Source organism: Cebidichthys violaceus, unplaced genomic scaffold, assembly GCF_023349555.1.
Source record: "Cebidichthys violaceus isolate CVI_PGR_0920_01 unplaced genomic scaffold, fCebVio1.0.p SCAF_2, whole genome shotgun sequence".
Classification (NCBI taxonomy): Eukaryota; Metazoa; Chordata; class Actinopteri; order Perciformes; family Stichaeidae; genus Cebidichthys; species Cebidichthys violaceus.
The window spans coordinates 15,343,421-15,361,961 of NW_027176372.1; the positions used below are offsets into that span (position 1 = coordinate 15,343,421).

The window sequence follows — 18,541 nt, forward strand, 5'->3', positions numbered from 1 at the left end:
GTCAAAATGTTATGATAAAGGCCACACAGACACGTTGATAAATATGGCTGAATTGGCACATAAGGGTTTAACCATGTTGTTCCAAGGGGAGCACAATCCACTGTCATGGATAAGATCCGACTGAACTAAATATTCTTCATATGAAACATCACATAATAGTCCAAAGATTATGACTAACAGATAAGTACAGCTGGTAACAATATGGCTTTAATTGCTGTGTGGTGTTCTGATCTCCATGAGTGCAGTCAGTTTGATGTCCTCACTCTCTAAAATCTGCTACACAGACTCACTTTCAGTGATCATTGTAACAGTCCTCTTACTTTTGATATACTTTGCAGCAGCTGGAAGTGCATCTTATGAATTCCTTATTATTATAACCTGAGTTTAAAACACACATTAATATTACATTTCACACAGATATTCTGATTATAGCTGTTCACTCTACAATAATTACAGTATGGAGCTACAGTGAGTTATTGTTATTCTTAAATTTATTTATGTCTTTACATAACTCCTGCCCTCTACTGCTTAGTTATCAAGAGTTAGTCAACATGCCTCAAACTTCAAATTGCATTTGTGTTTGGATTTATATTGCAAGGAAGAGAATATCCCATTCTTTAACCTACGATAAGTCTGGTCACGTGTCAACATAGTGAGAATTCTATCTTGTTTCTCTACATGGTCCTCATCCTGTGTACCTATCACCACGACTTTGCAGGTTTACAGGAACTTCATTTTTCATGTGTGTTTTATCACACAGTCCTATCAAGGACTGAAATGGCTGTGTTCCTGCTAGTCACAAAGTACAATGCTAGATACAACAATGCATCACTTGAGTTTTTGGTGTGCTCTTTACAGAAAGTTGAGTTTATCTGAGGTATACACATCACAGAAAGTTGAGCCTGAACTGAGGGGGGGAGCAGAATGCACTCCTTTCAGCTCAAACGTTGGCCCAGGGTCCGAGGAGAGACAATCAGAGCTGAGTACAGGAGCTGGATCGACTCCCTGCCCTCCTAGAGGAGCAAGCTGGTGAGAAGGGAAAAAAAGAATAAGCAAAATGTGTGTCTTAATGAAACAGTGTCAGTAAGTGGGAAGAGTCCAAAATCAATCTAAGAATGGGGAGTCTCTTATTTGTTAAGATAATAACCTACATTTCATGCATTTAGAGTGGGTTTTGTATGTTTGTGTGTACCTCAGGGTGAGGGGGGTTCACATCTATATTCACTGGGTTGTACCTCTATAAGATAAAACAAATGCAAGTCAGAAAAATGAGAACATATTGCAGGAATCTCATCATGCTTTGGGGGATGTAAACAGGAAGAATAATGTTAGCATGGATTCAATGTGTTATGCTGTTGGTTACATCTTGAATCCTGTATTTTTAGTCTATATTTGTATACATTTTGGCAAATTGGCACCATCTTAAGTATGCATAATTAGTTATCAACAGTTTCTGTTTGCAATTTCCCCATGGATGTACAAACAACTATCAATGGAATACTTTGATATTGAAGAAAAGTTATTTTGTGTGCCCAGATTTAGCGTAGCAACTGGTTTGTGTGCCATTATGTTTTTTACTTATTGTAAAAGTTAATAAAAAACTTTCACAATTACAAAAAGTGATGATTTTAAAGCAAGTTCTAAAGTTGTGACAAGTGTCTTTTTTACTATGATTTCCTATTGGATTCATAGACCTCTTTCACAATGATCATAATGATTTGAAATGAATGATATCCTCAGAAAGTACAAGTCACACTGAACCCATAAATGTGTGTATCATGTATGTGTGTGTATTAAAGGATAGGTTCACAATAAAAAACAATATTCTGGTGCCCATAAAGAACTATGAAACACGTTTTACTTGCTGTAATCATTCATCCTGGTCATGCTGGCCATCTTAAGTTCCCATCTTAATGTGAAACCAATTTAAGGGGACAACATCTTCCAAGCTTACAATCTTTTTTGTACAAAATATCCTTTTTACATCACTGTCCCTCACAGCTCAGCAAGAATTCACTGTTCAGGGAAAAATAAGAAGGGAATTTGGTAATTAAAAGGCAGTAACTTTGAAAGATACCAACTTGATTTGATTAACTCAGACTTAATTTTGTCCCCCATCATTTAAATTAGAAGCACAACAAGAATGGATTTCTTAACGGGCAGTATTTCAAAGGCCTCGTAGTTTGAAAACCTTTGTATAACACTTACCGATGGCTCAAGCGAGATAGTTGTACGTTCTCTAGGAACTACGACATTCATTGAGTAATGAGTAGAGTGATCCAGAGCAGGTGCAGCAGAGTAACTTGGGCGCTCAGGTGGATTCGTATCCTGCAATTGGAAGGCAGGATATTGAAGTAAAAATAGCAATACATATTACAAACAGTTGGTCTAATTTGAGGAAGTACTTACATGGTAATACACAGCAGGTGTGGCTGCAGTCTGAGGAGCAGACTCGGCCCTCTTAGAAGAGCTATTTTTACAACAGCACTTCCTCACACAGCAACAGCAGACAATCACAGCAAAGATAATCCCGACAGCGATACCAACATAAACACTTGTCGCAAATTGTTCTGTAAGAGCAGAAGAACGGGGAGCGGGTTATGTTAATGTGAATCATCAGTAACGGTTCATACGCATTTTTTTTTACAAAATAATGTGCTGTTGCTCACCCGGTTTTACCAACACCTGCACAGTCTGGAACAGGTAGCCTTGGTGGTCTCTAAACTCAAAGGTGCCAGAGTCTGTGCTTTCCACAGGGTTAATCTCTATGCCATTGCGCACGGCCACCATCCGCCCGGTAAAAGTTCCTAAATCATCATCTGTGAGCAGTTTGCCTCCATACATCAATGTTCGGTTTTTCTTTTCCCTCTCACTTGTAAAAACCACAGTCCACGGGGTAATGCTCTGATGATTTGGGATGAGGAGCCGCTCGTTCATCGTTGTACTAATGTCTCTTTGGAACTCTGTGGGTGATAAAGCGCTTATAGTGAAAGAACATTTTAATAGATACGCAGCAGTCTAAAAGCTCACATGCAGATTCAATTTCCTAACATCACCTTTGACTTCGAGCAGTATCCTAGACAGCAAAGGGTTGTCTTTTGCTCTGATGTTGTAGTGGCCCATGTCTGCCTGATTGAGATTCCTCATCTGCCAGACATTATGTTTAAACCGCCCTCTGCCTCCGTTATTGGTCTGAGGGTCGGTGCGATTCCACAAGACCTTTGACTGGTCCACACTGTGAAGGGGAATGAACTCCAGGAATTCAGCCTCTCTAGGAACCTTAATCGAGTATCTGTCCCCGTAATACTGCACTACCTTATCGGCACAATCTGAAAAGGCATATACAGAAACAAACAGGGTAGACTTATTGCAAACGCCTAATAGAAATAATTGTTTCCACAAAGGTTTTCTGATGGAATAGAGCCTTTAAATATACAATATAGTGTAACATTCTCACCCTTAATTGTCAGTTTGATGACATCGTATCGTGCATCATTGTTGCGTGAGATGGAAAAAGTTCCTTCATCCCTTTCTGTCAAATCTATGAATCTAACTGAGCCAATCTGAACTTTGAGGCGTGGGTGCTTTGCCTGAATCGGTGAACAACACAAATACATGTACTCAGGACAGAGAGTAGATTCTGTTCATTCAAAACCTGGTTTGCTCTGACTTTCGTCATGTTACAGATCTTGGATGTCATAACTATACTGGTGATAGTGTTAATTAAAGCGGCAAAAGTTGCTCACCTCCCTCTTATCCATCAGTAGCTTCCTGGCTCCCCATTTACTTGGAGTAAAGTACAATTGTCCATTGAAAAGAGGTGGTGTATAGTAAATTGGTAAAGTCAAACTTGTGCCATAGCACTTTTCTTCAAACGTAACATCAGAGGATGAACCTTCAATCAGAAGAAGAGATAGATGGAGGGAATATTAAGATAAGTCAAATACAAAAAATCTGAGGACATGTGGATAACATACTTTAAACAACTTCAATACATTTTAAACCACAGAAAAGTTTGTGAATTATTTTGTATATGCTTAAATGTAATAATAGCCACAGATGTATACCAACATTCTTGCATGTTCCGTTTGTTCCAGTGCCCACAAGATAAACAATGATATATAATAACATAAAATAAGCATTGTTTAAAAAAAATTAAACAACAATGATACAACCTCCATATCAGAACTAAACATATAATAACTAAATAAGTAAATCAATTTAAAAGTCAAATGTATTGAGATGTATAAGGTCTATATAAATTAATACAATTTAAATAAAGACTTGAAGCTAATCTAGATATGTATGTTAACTGTGTTTTATTCAATTTTACTTTTGCTCTTTAAATAACATGCAGCACAATCACGGAAAATCTGAGTCTGTTATGTAGGTTGGCTCGGGACTAAACACTGCATTTCTATATTAATAGATAAAGAAATGTCCCACAAATATAAATAAAACACATTAGCACCAAGTACAATTTGAGTTTGACTATGTTACTGTTGTTTTCTGTTTGATTTGATCTCTTTGCAAACATGAATTCAACAGCCCAGATATACAACTTTTATTCCACATATATTTGCAGAACATACTGGGAACATATTTCACACTGAAGTTGCTTTAAACGCTACTGACATAGTTCACAAAACTTAGCATTTTGCAGGGGTGACCGGGGATGGTTGTAACTTTTTGTCTCAGCACCTATAACTCCCTACATTGTTGTATTAGAGCTCTCAAATTTTGACACACAAGTCCTTATTTGTCTAACTACAAATAATGTTTCCAACTTCTCCAACTATATCACAGAATGAATATAAGTATGTCAAATACAGGAAGTTCCAGCACTCCCAACCTGTCCCACTACTGGGGTAAATTGTAACAATAAGAGTGAAGAATTAAAAATTTAAACCACACCGCAAATTTGTCAAGTGGGTCGCAAAGAACTTTTAGAATGTCTGTGTTCCACAATGATGAACTGTTGCTGAAACATTTAAAACTTTAGAAGAAATGTCTTCTCTGTACGTCAATAGAAATGTATAGCCTACCTACAGTATGTGTGTCTCTAGGGGTGAGTTTTAAAAAGGTGTCACGACGATGACACCTGTCAGCCATCGTTTAGCTGGTTGTAGCAGCATGGTGGTTTGAAATACTTCACATTTTACCAAAGAGACTACTCTCTAATTTAATACAAGTTACATAATTAACTTAACATTTTGATCTTACATAATTCCACAGTATCAGTACCAATCAAAATACACACTTGGGCCAATACATTCATTTCATACATGGAAATCGCTGTTTTGACTGTGAAATAAAAGTTGTGTAATTTCATATGCAAGGTCAGGGCGGAAGATGTCAAACATGAAACTAATCATGTCTCTCGCTCATCCCTTATTGGTGAGAGTGGTGCTGTTACAACCGCCCCCACTCTCCCATACGCATCCCTCAGATATAAGATATAAGAAAAATGAAAACAATGCATGTCAAGAGATGCATGTCAAATATATTAACCCTGCATCGGAGCATTTTCTTTTTTCTGTGAGGTTGTATGAATTATACTCACCACCGAACAAGAGGCAGGCAACAGTCGCGTACAACAATAACATGTCCTGCAGAGAGAGGAGACGTTTATAGCACATGTTCACTTTTACTAACTTCTCTAAACTAAGAGAGCACAAAACTGAACAACGAGCACAACATTTGAACAACTTACAGGCAAGACGGTGTCTACTCACGGCAAAGTAATTTTACTCTGTGTTCCGGTCGAGTTTGTGTGTTAGAAGAAAAACTGGACTGGGCGAGGCTTCCTTCACACTCTATTTGCGTCATCTGCGCTATGCGCAAACTGCGCACATACCTATCAGGTGGTGGAGCATGCATTCTACACACGTTTTCAAATGATTGAATGCATTTTCATTAATGTTTATGTTGCAGTTGGTTGAGATTGAAATAACTATATTTGGTAATTTCATCTATAAAAACATATCATATTTTCTATAATTTAATTTAATAAATGTAAAAAGTACAACACTTCCCTCTAAATTGAAGTGGAGAAGTAAGTGGCGTTGAATGGAAATACTCAAGTTAAGTACAAGAACCTCCGATTATTACTTCAGTGCAATACATTTCTCTGCAGAAAAAATAATTAAGTAATAATACGTAGTAGTATAGTAATAGTATAATAAAAGTGAGCATTGTAAATTCTTGAGAGCGTTTTAGATGTAATATTGTCACACAGCCCGTCAGGAGGATCCCACGTTGTAACTGGGCACTTTCTTGCGCTAACAGCGTAATTATACCCAGGATCTGGCAAACGTAACGAAAGCATGTGACGCATCTTGCGTAGGAGCTGCAGAGAATACAGCATACCATCGCCATAAATAAAAGAAGCGGACCAATGCCCATGCGCGCTCTGCAGAGGACGTTGTTATCCTCTTATCCCCATTCACATAAACATTCTCAAATATCCAGCGGTGTATTTATTCTTCACACATCCTCCAGGTGAGTTCAGACTAGATGCGTCACGGACGATGTGATCATGCGTTCATTTATCATTAACTGGCGGCCTAATGGTCCGCTGCATCGCTGCAAATGTTGTCCATCGGCTGGGAAACATGTTGGACACCTGAGTGGACATTCAGAGAGCAGACAGGGCGTCATGGATCACTGTTACAATATCGATTTGAGCTATATTTGGATGTACGCATGTATCGCTCTGCAGAAACAACCACAGATGTCTTTGAGCTCCCCCTTGTGTAGCTTTGTTGATCGATGATGGCATGTCCTGCGGCGCGTTTTCAGAGGAGAGTGGATGAATGAAAATCTCTGTCCACTGTGCTTGTTTATGAAACAGTGTTTGTTGATTTACAGGTGAAGATGTCCTCCTGTGTCCTGCTCACTGTCCTTTTTGCCCTTCCTCTTGCTCTGGGTAAGTTCATGAATGTCTTGTTGGTGCACTTTTAATGAGAGGCCCTCTAGTTTCCATACCGTGTAAATAATTGTTAACTGATCATTCACTAATGCTTTATATGTCATCAGAATCTCATTGACTGGTGTAAATCCTTTTTTTGTGATAAACCATCAACTGCATTGTTTTCCCTATTTTGATGAGACATACAGTTTTAGAATGCAACTGTTAATGAAGTCATCAATAGAGAGTCACAGATTTATCTGTTACTAAGAAGCTGCCAGCTGTCATGTGCAATTACAAATACAAATGCATTTATACAAGTCATCAATAAAGGCTCCTTAACATAATCTGTCAAATCCACAGTTGTAAATGTTTATTTGAGGTTAATAAATGGATGTTGTTCAGGAAGTTAGAGGTCAAACAGTCCATTTGATGCTCTGTATTTTCCACAAACGGGAAAAGAAGTAGCTTTCCAGATTTGTCACCCTATTGATTGTTGATAAACTCCATTGATTAACACCTGGTGGCTTCTTTTGTTTAGGTTGTTTTGGGGAAATGCATTGCTGTTTTGTTCAGCAGAAGTTCAGTGTGTAATTGTGCTGATTTAATAATCTAAAAAGGCAAATTAAGTGTCACACAGGAGGAGGATAATCACCACAGCCTGGAAAACCAAAACAATATTATTATTAATGATTATTAACTGATCTATAAAGAAGTAATAATAGTGATTATACCTTATTTATATAGCACTATTCTTAACAAAGTGCTTTACATGTAAGAGGAAAAAGCGAATAATAAAGTCAAACAACGAGATCATTAAACACAGGGGATTGAAAAGTTGAAACTGGGAAGAATTTAAATAGCAATGATGGAAAGGTAAAATTAGAAAAAAACATGCATAAAAGCTTTCTTTTAAATGAATAGTTTAAGATGTAGCCTGTCTAATCAGAGTATAGTGTCTTTAATAGAACAGGGACAGCCTGATCAGACATGATCAGGCTGTCCCTGTTAGATGCCAGAAGATCATTGGTGACCATAATAAGAACTGACTTGGTCCTATTGCAAGCTCTAAAACCTGCTGAAAACAATTCCATTATTTATTAAACGTCAGTTAAGTCATTCATTACTGGACAATTTATAAACCCATTACAAATCTAACTTTAAACTCTAATAGAAAGGGGTTCCATAACTTCTTCAGTAATACTCCAGTGTATGTGAGGTCTAATCATTGTGCTGGAGAAGACAAATAATAATCAGATTAATTCTGCTCTCCCCACAGGATGGGTTGTACCAAGTGAGTCAAATGCATCAAACATCCTTCATCTATAAAGCATATTCTCTGAAGAGGTTGCTGACTTTCTTTTCTACTACAGGTGAAAGAGAAGAAGCCCAGATGGTGTGTGCTGGGAGGGAATTCCGTCTGCCTGTGTACTCGACATCCAGAACGGTGACTTTTACACCAGACCCTGAGGGACCGCGGCGCATCCTGCTGGACAAAACCATTGTGAGTGGAAGTGTGTTGATGCTTCTGTGATGTGTGTCTGTGCCAGTTTCCAAAACCTATTTATTGTACAACTGCAGGTAAAGGACCCGCGGTTTGAGTGGACCAGAGATAAGATGCTAGTCCTGAGAGAAGTGACTCACAATGATCAGGGACTTTATGCCATCAAGCTGTTCTCTGGATTTACCGACGAGGCGGTTCGTTTGACTGTTTCAGGTACAGTAGTATCCTCCTTTTCTGAAATCCAGCCCTGTGTTCTTTACACAATACATCACCAATAAAACCATTACAAGAAGTTTAGAGGGGCAATATCTCTTTGGTAGAACTGCTGACAAACTCAAAGCATCAAATACATACTGCTTTTTAGTAAGGGGTCACAAGTTAAAAATGTTCTAACCTGCTTTAATCTTTAACAATCATTCTGTATTTTAAGCACATTGTGAGTTTTTTACGCAAAATCTCAATCTGAAAAGTAATCAGTAACTACAAGTGTCAATGTAGTTGAATACAAAGAAAGTTAACTTCTGAAATGTAGAAAGTGAAAGTCCCTCACTCCTTCATCTTGCTTCAGAATGCATCAAGTCCTACCGCAGAAACTACGGGGATAAATTTGAGCACCACCTCCCTGAAAATGGCTCCCTACTCGAGTTTTCTCCCTGGGGTGCTCCACCTGAGGCCATGCCAGTTGTTCTGTGGAACCGAACGGACGCTGTGACCAGCGATGCGGGCCGGGGGCGGCTGCTGCGGGGGGGGAGGTTCTGGGTGGCTGAGAGAGTGACGCAAGCGGACCAAGGCAACTACACTGTGAGGGACAGCGAGGGGAAGGTCCTGTCCCGCAACACTCTCACTGTCCGCGGTGAGCAAAGATGGAAGATGACATGATGACTTTTAGCAAGCTGACTAATGAATTTATTTAACTCATCTATAACGTCTATATTTTATCTTTCCCTTTCCCTTTCCACCTAACACCCTCTCATACCTGTCGCATTTCCTTCATTCTGTACCCCTGTCTTTGTGTTCATGATCCTGGGTGCAGGGCACTCCTTCAATGTCACCCGCTTTACCAAGGAGTCTCTAAACCTGCCCCTCTTTCTTCCTGTCCCTCATGCCCACCTCATTTTTACCCCCACCCGATACCTTGACGAATCCTCCCTGGGCCCTTTTGACCCCAAGCCCCCCCGTGGCTCAGTGCAGCTGATCCGCGAGGGCCATATAACGGACCACGACATGCGCTACAGGGGCCTCATCTCGCTGGGCAGGAACGGCACCATCAATGAGGTCGTCATAGTGAGGCTGAGCTCAAGGCATGACGGGGTGTATGAAATCAGAGATGTGGTTGGCAACCTGGTATCCTCCACCTGGTTACAGGTGGTCGGTGAGTGATAGCATGTCTTTCAATGTTTTTTTAAATTTTATTCTAAATTTCTTGTTTCCTCATGATATCCGTCCCGTCTCTGTGTCTCTGTCTCTCCAGAAAAGGGAGGCAGATGGCGAGCACTTCTCAAGTCCATCACTGTCCCTTCTGGCATGTTTGTGTCACTGGTTGGTTTCATCCTGTTCATGAGGCGATACCCAAACTGCAGCCTGTCGCACATCATCGCTGGCCTCAGAACAAACCGCACGCCACCAGCCAACCCTCCGAGGGTTAACATCCAGGTGAGGAAATCAGGAGAACCTGGTTAGTGGCCCTGCTGTTTGAATCAGCTGTGCAGGTAGGAGAATGAATATGAGGGCTATACTTTCAGCTTCCTGTCATGTTCTCAAAATAAATCTGCTCTCTCTCATTTTATTATGTAATAGGTTTTGTAATTATATGAAAGATTGCCATGTAACACTTAAAAAAAAGTCCAATGAATATTTTATTTTTATTCCAGTATTTTAGACATTGCAGTTCTTCAATACAGTTTCACATTTTTACATGTCAGTTTGTCTTTATGTGATTTGCAGCAGTTTTCATATTTTCTCATTATAGATACATTTAAAAATATCAAATAAATATACCAGTTAAGATAAAATTCAAAATATAAAAAGGGGTAGTTTGTATGCATGTAGGTCGGGGGAGAATACGTAGTGACGGTTGTTAGATAATGTAAACCATGTGGGGAGTTTATATGGAACAGATTAAATAACCATATGGCATTAACACAGCCATCACAGGACTCCATTGCTTTATGCATCTAGGCTTTTGGAGCTTTACTGCATATGTGAATTAATCCATCTCTTTAAGCGTCCATACTTTTTGAATCCATATTGTAGACTGTACAGTCTATGATCCATATGTTGTATGTGGAAGGCTTGAATGCCTGTCCATTGAAAATCCTTCATAAGTGTGCATAATGTGGATCAAGCCTTCTGAGGCCTTGCTTTTGCCAAGAAGCTGATGTTTATTGAAGCAGACATACAACAAAAACATACAGTCAGGCGACAATTAAAGAAGAAACCTGAATAAAATAATGGAGAGGGAATTAGACCGTGCTGTCCATCACCATCATCAAAACATCAAGTGAGGGAATATCTGTTGAAAGAAGGCTCTTCACTCATCCAGACCCACATACTTCAACAACCATCTCCTTACTAAGTCACTTTACGTTCCTGTTTCCTTAATTTGCATCTGTAGAACATGTGATGTGATATGATAGAGAGGTTTAGGTATCACACAAAACGAAGCATGTAAGTTAGTTTCATTATATCAAGTCAGTTGTGTCATCAAATCAAGTGACTGCGCTGACTTACTGACTTACTGTCTGTGTGTGTTTGTCTCTGCAGGATTACAGCCAGCCCAGCCCTCAACCCTCAGGCTTCTACAGTCACTCTCAACCTCCTGGAACACCAAGAAAATGTACCCCAAGAGCCAGTCCCACTCATACTGTAAGGCTCATGGACTGAATTAAATCAGTTGACAGGTTTTGTGCCTTTGCTTAAAATTGTTCAACAGCATTGTGTGTGTGTACATGTACCATAAGTGCTTGTGTGGTGCCGCTTCTATTTCTAGGGTTACGGTCCTGTTGTGGTAGGAACTCCAATAGCTGAGAATCAGGAAGCACACAGATTGGCAGCAACGAGCTCCCCTCGTCATAATTCAACCACTGAGGTAATACCACACTCCAGCTGTGAGTATTTGTATATCACAGACTAAAATGTTTTTCAAACATGTGTTTTCACTCCTTCCTAGCGGGACACATCTCACAACAATGAGGAAGAGAGAAGGATTTCCTTTTCGGTGCCTGGGGCTTCAGACTGCCTTCACTCCTCTGAGGACTGTGTTAAATTCCAGATAAAAAAAGATGGAGATAAAGATAGGAGGAGCACATCACAAGGTTACTTTTCCACCCTGCCACTAGACAGGGACACCTCTGAATCCTGCAGTGTTTATACTTCTGAGAAACTGAACTTCTTATAAGACAGAGAATTGGAGCTGAACGAAGAAGACGAAAGAAGAAGTTACATAAGGCATGGCCGAACTACAGTATTGGATTAGGAAAATAAATACCCCACCTGTGCCTTTTGCATCTTAGCCTAGTTTTCATGGTTTAGTGTGATAATTGCATGTCATTTTTTCATATGATTTTTTTATGAAGCATGAGTTGAGCATTAGCCTTCCTGTCTCATTTTACATATTTCTTGATGATGGTGCTCCTGAAATGTTACCTGCTGTTACCTACCTCCAGACCCTCAGGACCAGTATGATCTGCACTGTATTTGCTGAGTGTTGGTACGAATGTGTTTGTGATGTGATGTCTAGGGCTATGTAGAAATAAGAGTTGTGATACAAAAAGTTTGCAAAAGGGAATTCTAAAGTACTGTACAGTAATAGAGAGTTTGTTTATGTGTCTTTCTCCATCTACCATGTTAACCATTTCCAAATGCAACAACAATTAATTATCATGTTCAATGTCTGCTCAGCAGTTCAGTGATTTTTGCAGTGATATAGTGTATTTACCCCGAAGGTAATTGTAGTAATAGCTTTGTGAATTGTAACATGTTCCACCAAATATTGCAATAGCCTATTAATATATGAACTTTGTGTACAGGATAATATGTTATCACCAAATCTTTCTATTGAAAAAAGAGATTGGATTGCTGCTTGTGATATTTTTGGACGTTCAAAATGTCATCTCTTAAACAATAAATATATCTTTAACACACATTTTTATATGATTTTTAGTCCAATCTACAGTATGTTTGGCTGTAAAATATTGTTTTTTAATTATTGTTGATTAACCTGTGATTGGTCTTCATGAATTGTCAGAAAATTGAATTGAAAATGTCAGGAAGTCAACACCATCAGTTCACAAAGCCCAAGGTGGCATGTTAAAATTGCAAATCATATGATATTCCGCTTATGTTAATAGAAACTAACGAAAGCACGTCATATTCACAATGTAAAGGTATAAACAGAATATTTAGCAATTTTGTCTGATTTGTCTTCCATTAATCTTCTGTCTATCCACCCGTGTTTGGGGCACCGGTGAGAGCAGTGGCGTTCCTCTGGCGGTAGAGGGCGGTGGAGCCGCTGTGAGGCTTTGCAGAGACTGCTGGAAGAAAGCGTAGAAGAAGAAGTCCGTTTGTAGCGGCAATGAAAAGACAGCGTGCCATTTCCAATTTGAGCAAAACATAAGGAAAGATTACTTTAGCGATAATAACTATCGAGGCACAGTACTAACATAATTCCATTTTTAGAAGAGACCACAAGGACTCTGTCGGAAAGATGTCTTTGGTTTGTGCAAGTAAGTGAAGTTGGATTCATTGATGTGACGGAGGAAGTATAGGTTAGCTAGGCACCAAGCTAATGCTACGTGCTAATGTAGCTAACGCTAACGGCCATGCAGTGCCGCGTCTTCTACGTATGATAGTCGATCTGCCCGGTGTGTGGTTGTTTTATTGTCGGTATCGTGTGATCTCTAAGATATATCTGCATTTTATCTAGTCTCCAACGAGGTGCCGGAGCACCCGTGCGTCTCCCCGGTGTCCAGCCAGGTGTTCGAGCGGAGGCTGATCGAGAAGTACATCGCCGAGAATGGGACCGACCCGATGAACGGACAGCCCCTGTCGGAGGAGCAACTCGTAGATATCAAAGGTAAGACTACCGCGAGCTGCTTGAGATCTACACCACGTTGCCAGTTTATTAGTTAATGTAACACCTAGCTAAAACTAATGCAGCGTAATCACTCAGTGTAACAGAGCGCTATTGAACTGCATTGCTAAATAGCACCCACAATGAATGAATGAATGAACACTACTCGAAAGCAGCGTCAACCAAACCAAACGTTACAGCCTTCATATAACTTCATTAACTACAGCAATGTGCATCTGATAAAGTGGCAACTGAGAGTTTTAAAAGTTATATGTAAGTGATATTATCGGTAATATTGTTAGCCAATATTATGTAATTGATGAACAATGCTGCAACTAATGATTATCTTAATTATCGATTAATCTATGTATTATTTTCTCAATAAAACTTTTTAAAGAATGTTAGAAAATAATGAAGTGTAGTCACAATGCTCTAAGGCCTAACTTGGAGTCGTAATACAATTCTTGTTTCATCCAACAAACGTATGAAATATTTGATATTTTTGCATGAAAAAAAGTTTAGTCTATTATCAACATAGTTTGTCGATTGACCAATTGCTTGATTGACCAATTGTTTTAGTTGTAGTGATGTTTTAACACATATTTGTGCAATTATTAGATGTTGTGCTTGCTTCAGTATGAATCCCCAATTGTAGAGCACTGTATGACTTATCCTATCCTACAGCAAGTGTTATTGAAACCTCAAAAATTACTTTAAATAACCAACTTCATTCATGATTTACAATGAGATCACTTGTTCTAAATATGAGCAACTTTACTCTGTTTTAGTGTCCCATCCTATTAGACCAAAGGCTCCGTCAGCAACCAGCATTCCTGCCATTCTCAAGTCCCTTCAAGATGAGTGGGTAAGTGTTGTTAGCCTTGAGGAGAAATCCACAACTAAATACCTTCATCCTGTAAATTGTTCCCAGAATGTCTGTTTTGAATCAACAGGTGACTTTTTTTTTCTTTCCATGCCATTTTCAACCCACATTCTTAATAGTAATACACCTGAAGTGAACTAGTGAATTGTCATTAGACAATGAGAAGAGTTCCATCCTCCTGTCTCACTTTCTGTTTTTAGGATGCGGTTATGCTTCACAGCTTCACCCTGCGGCAACAGCTGCAGACTACTCGCCAAGAACTGTCCCACGCGCTTTACCAACATGATGCCGCCTGCAGAGTCATCGCTCGACTCACCAAAGAGGTCACTGCTGCGAGAGAAGGTGGGTTGATTTGTCTGTGTGTCCTCTATTGTAGGACAGGGCTCCACTTGTAAAGCACAAAGAACTGCTTTTAAACAATCACCAAATCTGAACTCGTAGATTATATTTTTCTAGTGGGGTCTATTTTCTATTCACAGCTCTTGCCACACTCAAACCCCAGGCTGGATTGGTTGCCCCTCAGGCAGTCCCCGCCTCCCAGCCAGCTGCAGCGGTGAGTGATTGATATTAGTTCCACTCGATAAGATACTGAACATACTTGTTTATCAAAATCCTTTGCCATACTTGCCCCTGACACTGTTGCTGCCCTCTGTGTCTCAGGGTGCTGGCGGAGAGCCCATGGAGATTAGTGAACAGGTGGGAATGACCCCGGAGATCATCCAAAAGGTAAGTTGTTTTTATCTACTTAAATCACGATTTGACTATAAGGTCTAAGATTTGTTTTAATATGCATGTTTTCTGTTTGCAGCTTCAAGACAAAGCTACTATCCTCACCACAGAAAGAAAGAAGGTATTTTATTGCTCTTTTATTTAGCTTCTTTGTGCCCATTTCTCCTTAAATATCTCAATGTTGTGTAAAGTTAATCCAGCACAAGTTTATAACCATTATGGTACTATATAATAAGCACTAATTTTCACTGCTTTGATGTATTTCTCCAGAGAGGAAAAACTGTCCCAGAGGAGCTCGTTAGGTCTGAGGATCTCAGCAAATACCGCCAAGTGGCCTCTCACGCTGTAAGTTTGGATTTCTATCTGGTTTTTTTTTTTTACCAAAGGGCTGTTTTATTTACTTGATGAGCATGGTGTCAATAACATCTCTTTGATGCCTTCAGGGTCTTCATAGTGCCAGTGTCCCTGGCATTCTGGCTCTGGATCTGTGTCCCTCAGACACCAACAAAGTTCTCACCGGTACGTCGATTTCATCCAATGTTTTTTGAGATTTGTTTACACACTACACGTCATTTGAAGACTTTTAATTTGATATCGATCCTCTCGTGTTCTTCAGGTGGAGCTGATAAGAACGTGGTGGTGTTTGACAAGAGTGAAGAACAGATTGTGGCAACACTCAAGGGTCACACCAAGAAGGTCACCTCTGTCATCTACCATCCATCCCAGGTACCGCTTCAAACATCAACCAGTCACATCTTTCTCCGACAAACATTCTGTTGAGTTATTGTTATTCTTACTCATTGGTGTGTGTTTTTTTTCTCCATCCCTCACATCTTTGCTCCCCCTCTAGTCGGTGGTTTTCTCTGCATCTCCAGACAGCACCATCCGTGTGTGGTCTGTCGCAGGAGGAAACTGTGTCCAGGTGGTGCGTGCCCACGAGGGCGGTGTCACCGGACTCTCCCTACATGCTACTGGAGACTACCTGCTCAGCTCCTCTGAGGATCAGGTGTGTGTGTGCGCCGACGGACCTCAAGTTACTGAAATACAAGTGACATCTGCACTGGTTTAACCACACTGTCTTTTTTTTTTTCTTCACTGTTCTGCAGTACTGGGCCTTTTCTGATATCCAGACCGGTCGGGTCCTCACCAAAGTTACTGATGAAAGTGCTGGCTGTGGTAAGTGCCTCAATGTAAACGTGGCAGTGTGAATAGGAGTCCTCCTGTTCCAGGTGGTAATGTTTCTGTCTGCCCCTTACAGCCCTCACCTGTGCTCAGTTCCACCCTGATGGTCTCATCTTTGGCACTGGGACGGCTGATTCCCAAATCAAGATCTGGGATCTGAAAGAGCGCACCAACGTGGCCAACTTCCCCGGCCACTCTGGCCCCGTCACCTCCATTGCTTTCTCTGAGAACGGATATTATCTGGCTACAGGTTAGAACTACTACATTTTTTACACTGTGTTGCCGCTAATCCTTGCTGATCAAGTGTTCTAGATTGGGTTGCAAAGTTGCAGGAACATTTGGGAACACCAAAAAGTTCCTCCCATCACATTAACTTGTACACTGATCTACAATATGTAGAAGTACTCCTAGCATCTTGTTTTTGCACCGAAGGGATGTGGAACTATATATTTAATAGTTTGCTAACGTAATGGTCTGGTGCTGTGCTCCAGGTGCCCAGGATAGCTCCCTGAAACTGTGGGATCTGAGGAAACTGAAGAACTTCAAGACCATCACTCTGGACAACAACTATGAGGTAAGAAAAATGAATTTGGAAGTATGAGTTTAGTAAAGCACATTAACTTGATCAAATACAAAAAACTGAGCATGTAAGAAATAATCATGCATTTTTTTTACACTGCGTTTGGTCTCGTCTTGGCCGCCATTCCTATTTTTCTCTATACTCCCATTTCTCTGCCTCTGAATCTCATTCCTTTTGTGTTTTATTTTTCTGTTTCAGGTGAAATCCCTCGTGTTTGACCAGAGCGGAACCTACCTGGCTGTTGGAGGGTCTGACATCCGTGTCTACATCTGCAAACAGTGGTCCGAGGTCCTCAACTTCACAAGTGAGTGGGGAAAAAAAAGAATCATTGTGAATATTCATCCAGTTTGCATGTCGTTTGGTGTTTGCTCTGAGGAAGTAGCTCTATTTTAACCTTGCTTTTGCCTTTTTTAATTGTAGACCATACAGGATTGGTGACTGGAGTGGCCTTTGGAGAGAACGCTCAGTTCCTGACCTCTGCAGGAATGGACAGAAGTCTCAAATTTTACAGTTTGTAGAAAATGATAAATTCAGGATGAAGAGAGGACAACTTATTGGTCCCTTGGTCTCAACAGTCACTATTCTGGACACAGACCTGTAATTCTTAGAAACATAAGAGAGAGAGAAAAAATCACTGCTAACTTTGCTTCCTTAGTGTGTTAGTCCTCGTGTCCAGGAATGAGACCACATGAAATTGTCTGCTCTATGAAACCACAGCAGCATGGTTAGGATGACATGTTTGTTGGCATTGTAAGTCTGACATGTGAATGATGTGAAATGAGATGCAAAGCCAGTAAAATGTTCTTGTCTGATTTGCCACCAATTATGACTTTACTGTAGTATTTTCTTTTGTGTGTATGTGGGGGGGGGGGGGGGTCTAAAGTTGCTTGTAATACAACTCCCAAAGTGTCGTAGTACACTGTTGGGGACAATAATTGGTGTGACAACAACCTGGTTCCCTTATTAATGTAGACATTCTTCATTAAAGTATCTTTAGGGTAAAATTTAAAAATACAACAAAGCGGGAAATGAGCAGGTGTGAGATTCATGTTCCTCTGAAATATTTAGTCTTGTTAAACCTACTTCAGTTTCATTTGCCGTTTCATTTGTTCCTTTTAAACTTTTGTCGTTTTCCAATTGTATATTTTTCATTACTTGCTATTTTACCTGTTGCAACTCTGCCCTTTTACAATAAAATAAAATATCTTTTGTATTGCCATTCATCTGTGTCAGATCAAGACGAAGGTCGCTGTTGGATCTTCTACATGAATCTGAATAAATTCACTTTGCCTTCATTTACAGTCATTTCAACAGGTCACACAAATTAACGATGCTCAATAAGTGCATATTAGTCCATAGCAGCCTTTTATTAATTTGCTGTCCATTGTTTTATTTAAGTCAAACCACTGGTGTGCTTGCTTATAGTTATCTCACCTGGATGTTTCAGCTTCACTGCAAAATGATGTTCAGTTTGGCACAAAAAGGCAATTTTTCACATTACCAAGATGTAAAGTTTCTGTGCTCAATTGTTTATTAGACAGGTGCTAGGATTTTGAGAGTGGAAAATGCTTGGTTTAGAAGCCAAGCTTCGTTCAGTAAGCCACTAACACAAGTTTAATGTGGGAACTTGAAGCAACTTTAACTTACACTTGACTTTTCAGTGAAGTAGAAAACCTCATGTG

General features: G+C 39.9%; 3 protein-coding genes across 6 annotated transcripts; 2 read left to right on the forward strand and 1 right to left on the reverse strand.

The window, feature by feature from the left end:
- Window positions 1–185: 185 nt before the first annotated feature.
- LOC137875457 (uncharacterized) lies at window positions 186–5,794 on the reverse strand. Of its 3 annotated transcripts, none has more exons than XM_068714681.1 (10): window positions 5,736–5,794; window positions 5,564–5,609; window positions 3,747–3,895; window positions 3,458–3,590; window positions 3,057–3,329; window positions 2,670–2,963; window positions 2,410–2,570; window positions 2,209–2,328; window positions 1,193–1,237; window positions 186–1,026 (listed from the first exon to the last, which is right to left on the reverse strand). In XM_068714681.1, the coding sequence occupies exons 2-10, from the start codon at window positions 5,604–5,606 to the stop codon at window positions 853–855; spliced, it is 1,392 nt and encodes a 463-aa protein (XP_068570782.1). In that variant the 5' UTR covers window positions 5,607–5,609; window positions 5,736–5,794; the 3' UTR covers window positions 186–852. The 3 variants fall into 3 exon arrangements, with proteins under 3 accessions (XP_068570782.1, XP_068570781.1, XP_068570783.1); XM_068714680.1 differs by having other exon boundaries at window positions 5,714–5,787; XM_068714682.1 differs by lacking the exon at window positions 1,193–1,237 and having other exon boundaries at window positions 5,714–5,787.
- Window positions 5,795–6,391: 597 nt separating this feature from the next.
- On the forward strand, window positions 6,392–12,543 carry LOC137875909 (uncharacterized). 2 transcript variants are annotated; one of them, XM_068715426.1, is made up of 11 exons: window positions 6,392–6,501; window positions 6,871–6,928; window positions 8,190–8,204; window positions 8,284–8,414; window positions 8,492–8,627; window positions 8,983–9,267; window positions 9,448–9,786; window positions 9,886–10,067; window positions 11,178–11,279; window positions 11,404–11,502; window positions 11,584–12,543. In XM_068715426.1, the coding sequence occupies exons 2-11, from the start codon at window positions 6,877–6,879 to the stop codon at window positions 11,809–11,811; spliced, it is 1,569 nt and encodes a 522-aa protein (XP_068571527.1). In that variant the 5' UTR covers window positions 6,392–6,501; window positions 6,871–6,876; the 3' UTR covers window positions 11,812–12,543. The 2 variants fall into 2 exon arrangements, with proteins under 2 accessions (XP_068571527.1, XP_068571528.1); XM_068715427.1 differs by lacking the exon at window positions 8,190–8,204.
- Window positions 12,544–12,976: 433 nt separating this feature from the next.
- prpf19 (pre-mRNA processing factor 19) lies at window positions 12,977–18,070 on the forward strand. The gene is made up of 16 exons (XM_068714683.1): window positions 12,977–13,138; window positions 13,339–13,488; window positions 14,274–14,350; window positions 14,569–14,710; window positions 14,848–14,921; window positions 15,029–15,094; window positions 15,177–15,218; window positions 15,368–15,442; window positions 15,541–15,616; window positions 15,714–15,823; window positions 15,948–16,103; window positions 16,204–16,273; window positions 16,356–16,529; window positions 16,771–16,853; window positions 17,058–17,163; window positions 17,280–18,070. Exons 1-16 carry the CDS (start codon window positions 13,120–13,122, stop codon window positions 17,375–17,377), a joined length of 1,518 nt encoding a protein of 505 aa, XP_068570784.1. The 5' UTR covers window positions 12,977–13,119; the 3' UTR covers window positions 17,378–18,070.
- The last annotated feature ends 471 nt before the right edge of the window (window positions 18,071–18,541 follow it).

What these genes read in the sequence shown, in the direction of transcription:
- LOC137875457 (XM_068714681.1), bottom strand. Translation starts at nt 5,606, where the DNA reads ATGTTATTGTTGTACGCGACTGTTGCCTGCCTCTTGTTCGGTG. An exon ending in TGCCTGCCTCTTGTTCGGTG is followed by an intron (nt 3,896 to 5,563) that starts GTGAGTATAATT and finishes TTCTGATTGAAG; the next exon opens with GTTCATCCTCTGATGTTACG. An exon ending in CTATCTCGCTTGAGCCATCG is followed by an intron (nt 1,238 to 2,208) that starts GTAAGTGTTATA and finishes TTTATCTTATAG; the next exon opens with AGGTACAACCCAGTGAATAT.
- LOC137875909 (XM_068715426.1), top strand. Translation starts at nt 6,877, where the DNA reads ATGTCCTCCTGTGTCCTGCTCACTGTCCTTTTTGCCCTTCCTCTTGCT. An exon ending in CAACACTCTCACTGTCCGCG is followed by an intron (nt 9,268 to 9,447) that starts GTGAGCAAAGAT and finishes TCCTGGGTGCAG; the next exon opens with GGCACTCCTTCAATGTCACC. An exon ending in GAGCCAGTCCCACTCATACT is followed by an intron (nt 11,280 to 11,403) that starts GTAAGGCTCATG and finishes TTCTATTTCTAG; the next exon opens with GGTTACGGTCCTGTTGTGGT.
- prpf19 (XM_068714683.1), top strand. An exon ending in TCATCTACCATCCATCCCAG is followed by an intron (nt 15,824 to 15,947) that starts GTACCGCTTCAA and finishes CTCCCCCTCTAG; the next exon opens with TCGGTGGTTTTCTCTGCATC. An exon ending in TCAGCTCCTCTGAGGATCAG is followed by an intron (nt 16,104 to 16,203) that starts GTGTGTGTGTGC and finishes ACTGTTCTGCAG; the next exon opens with TACTGGGCCTTTTCTGATAT.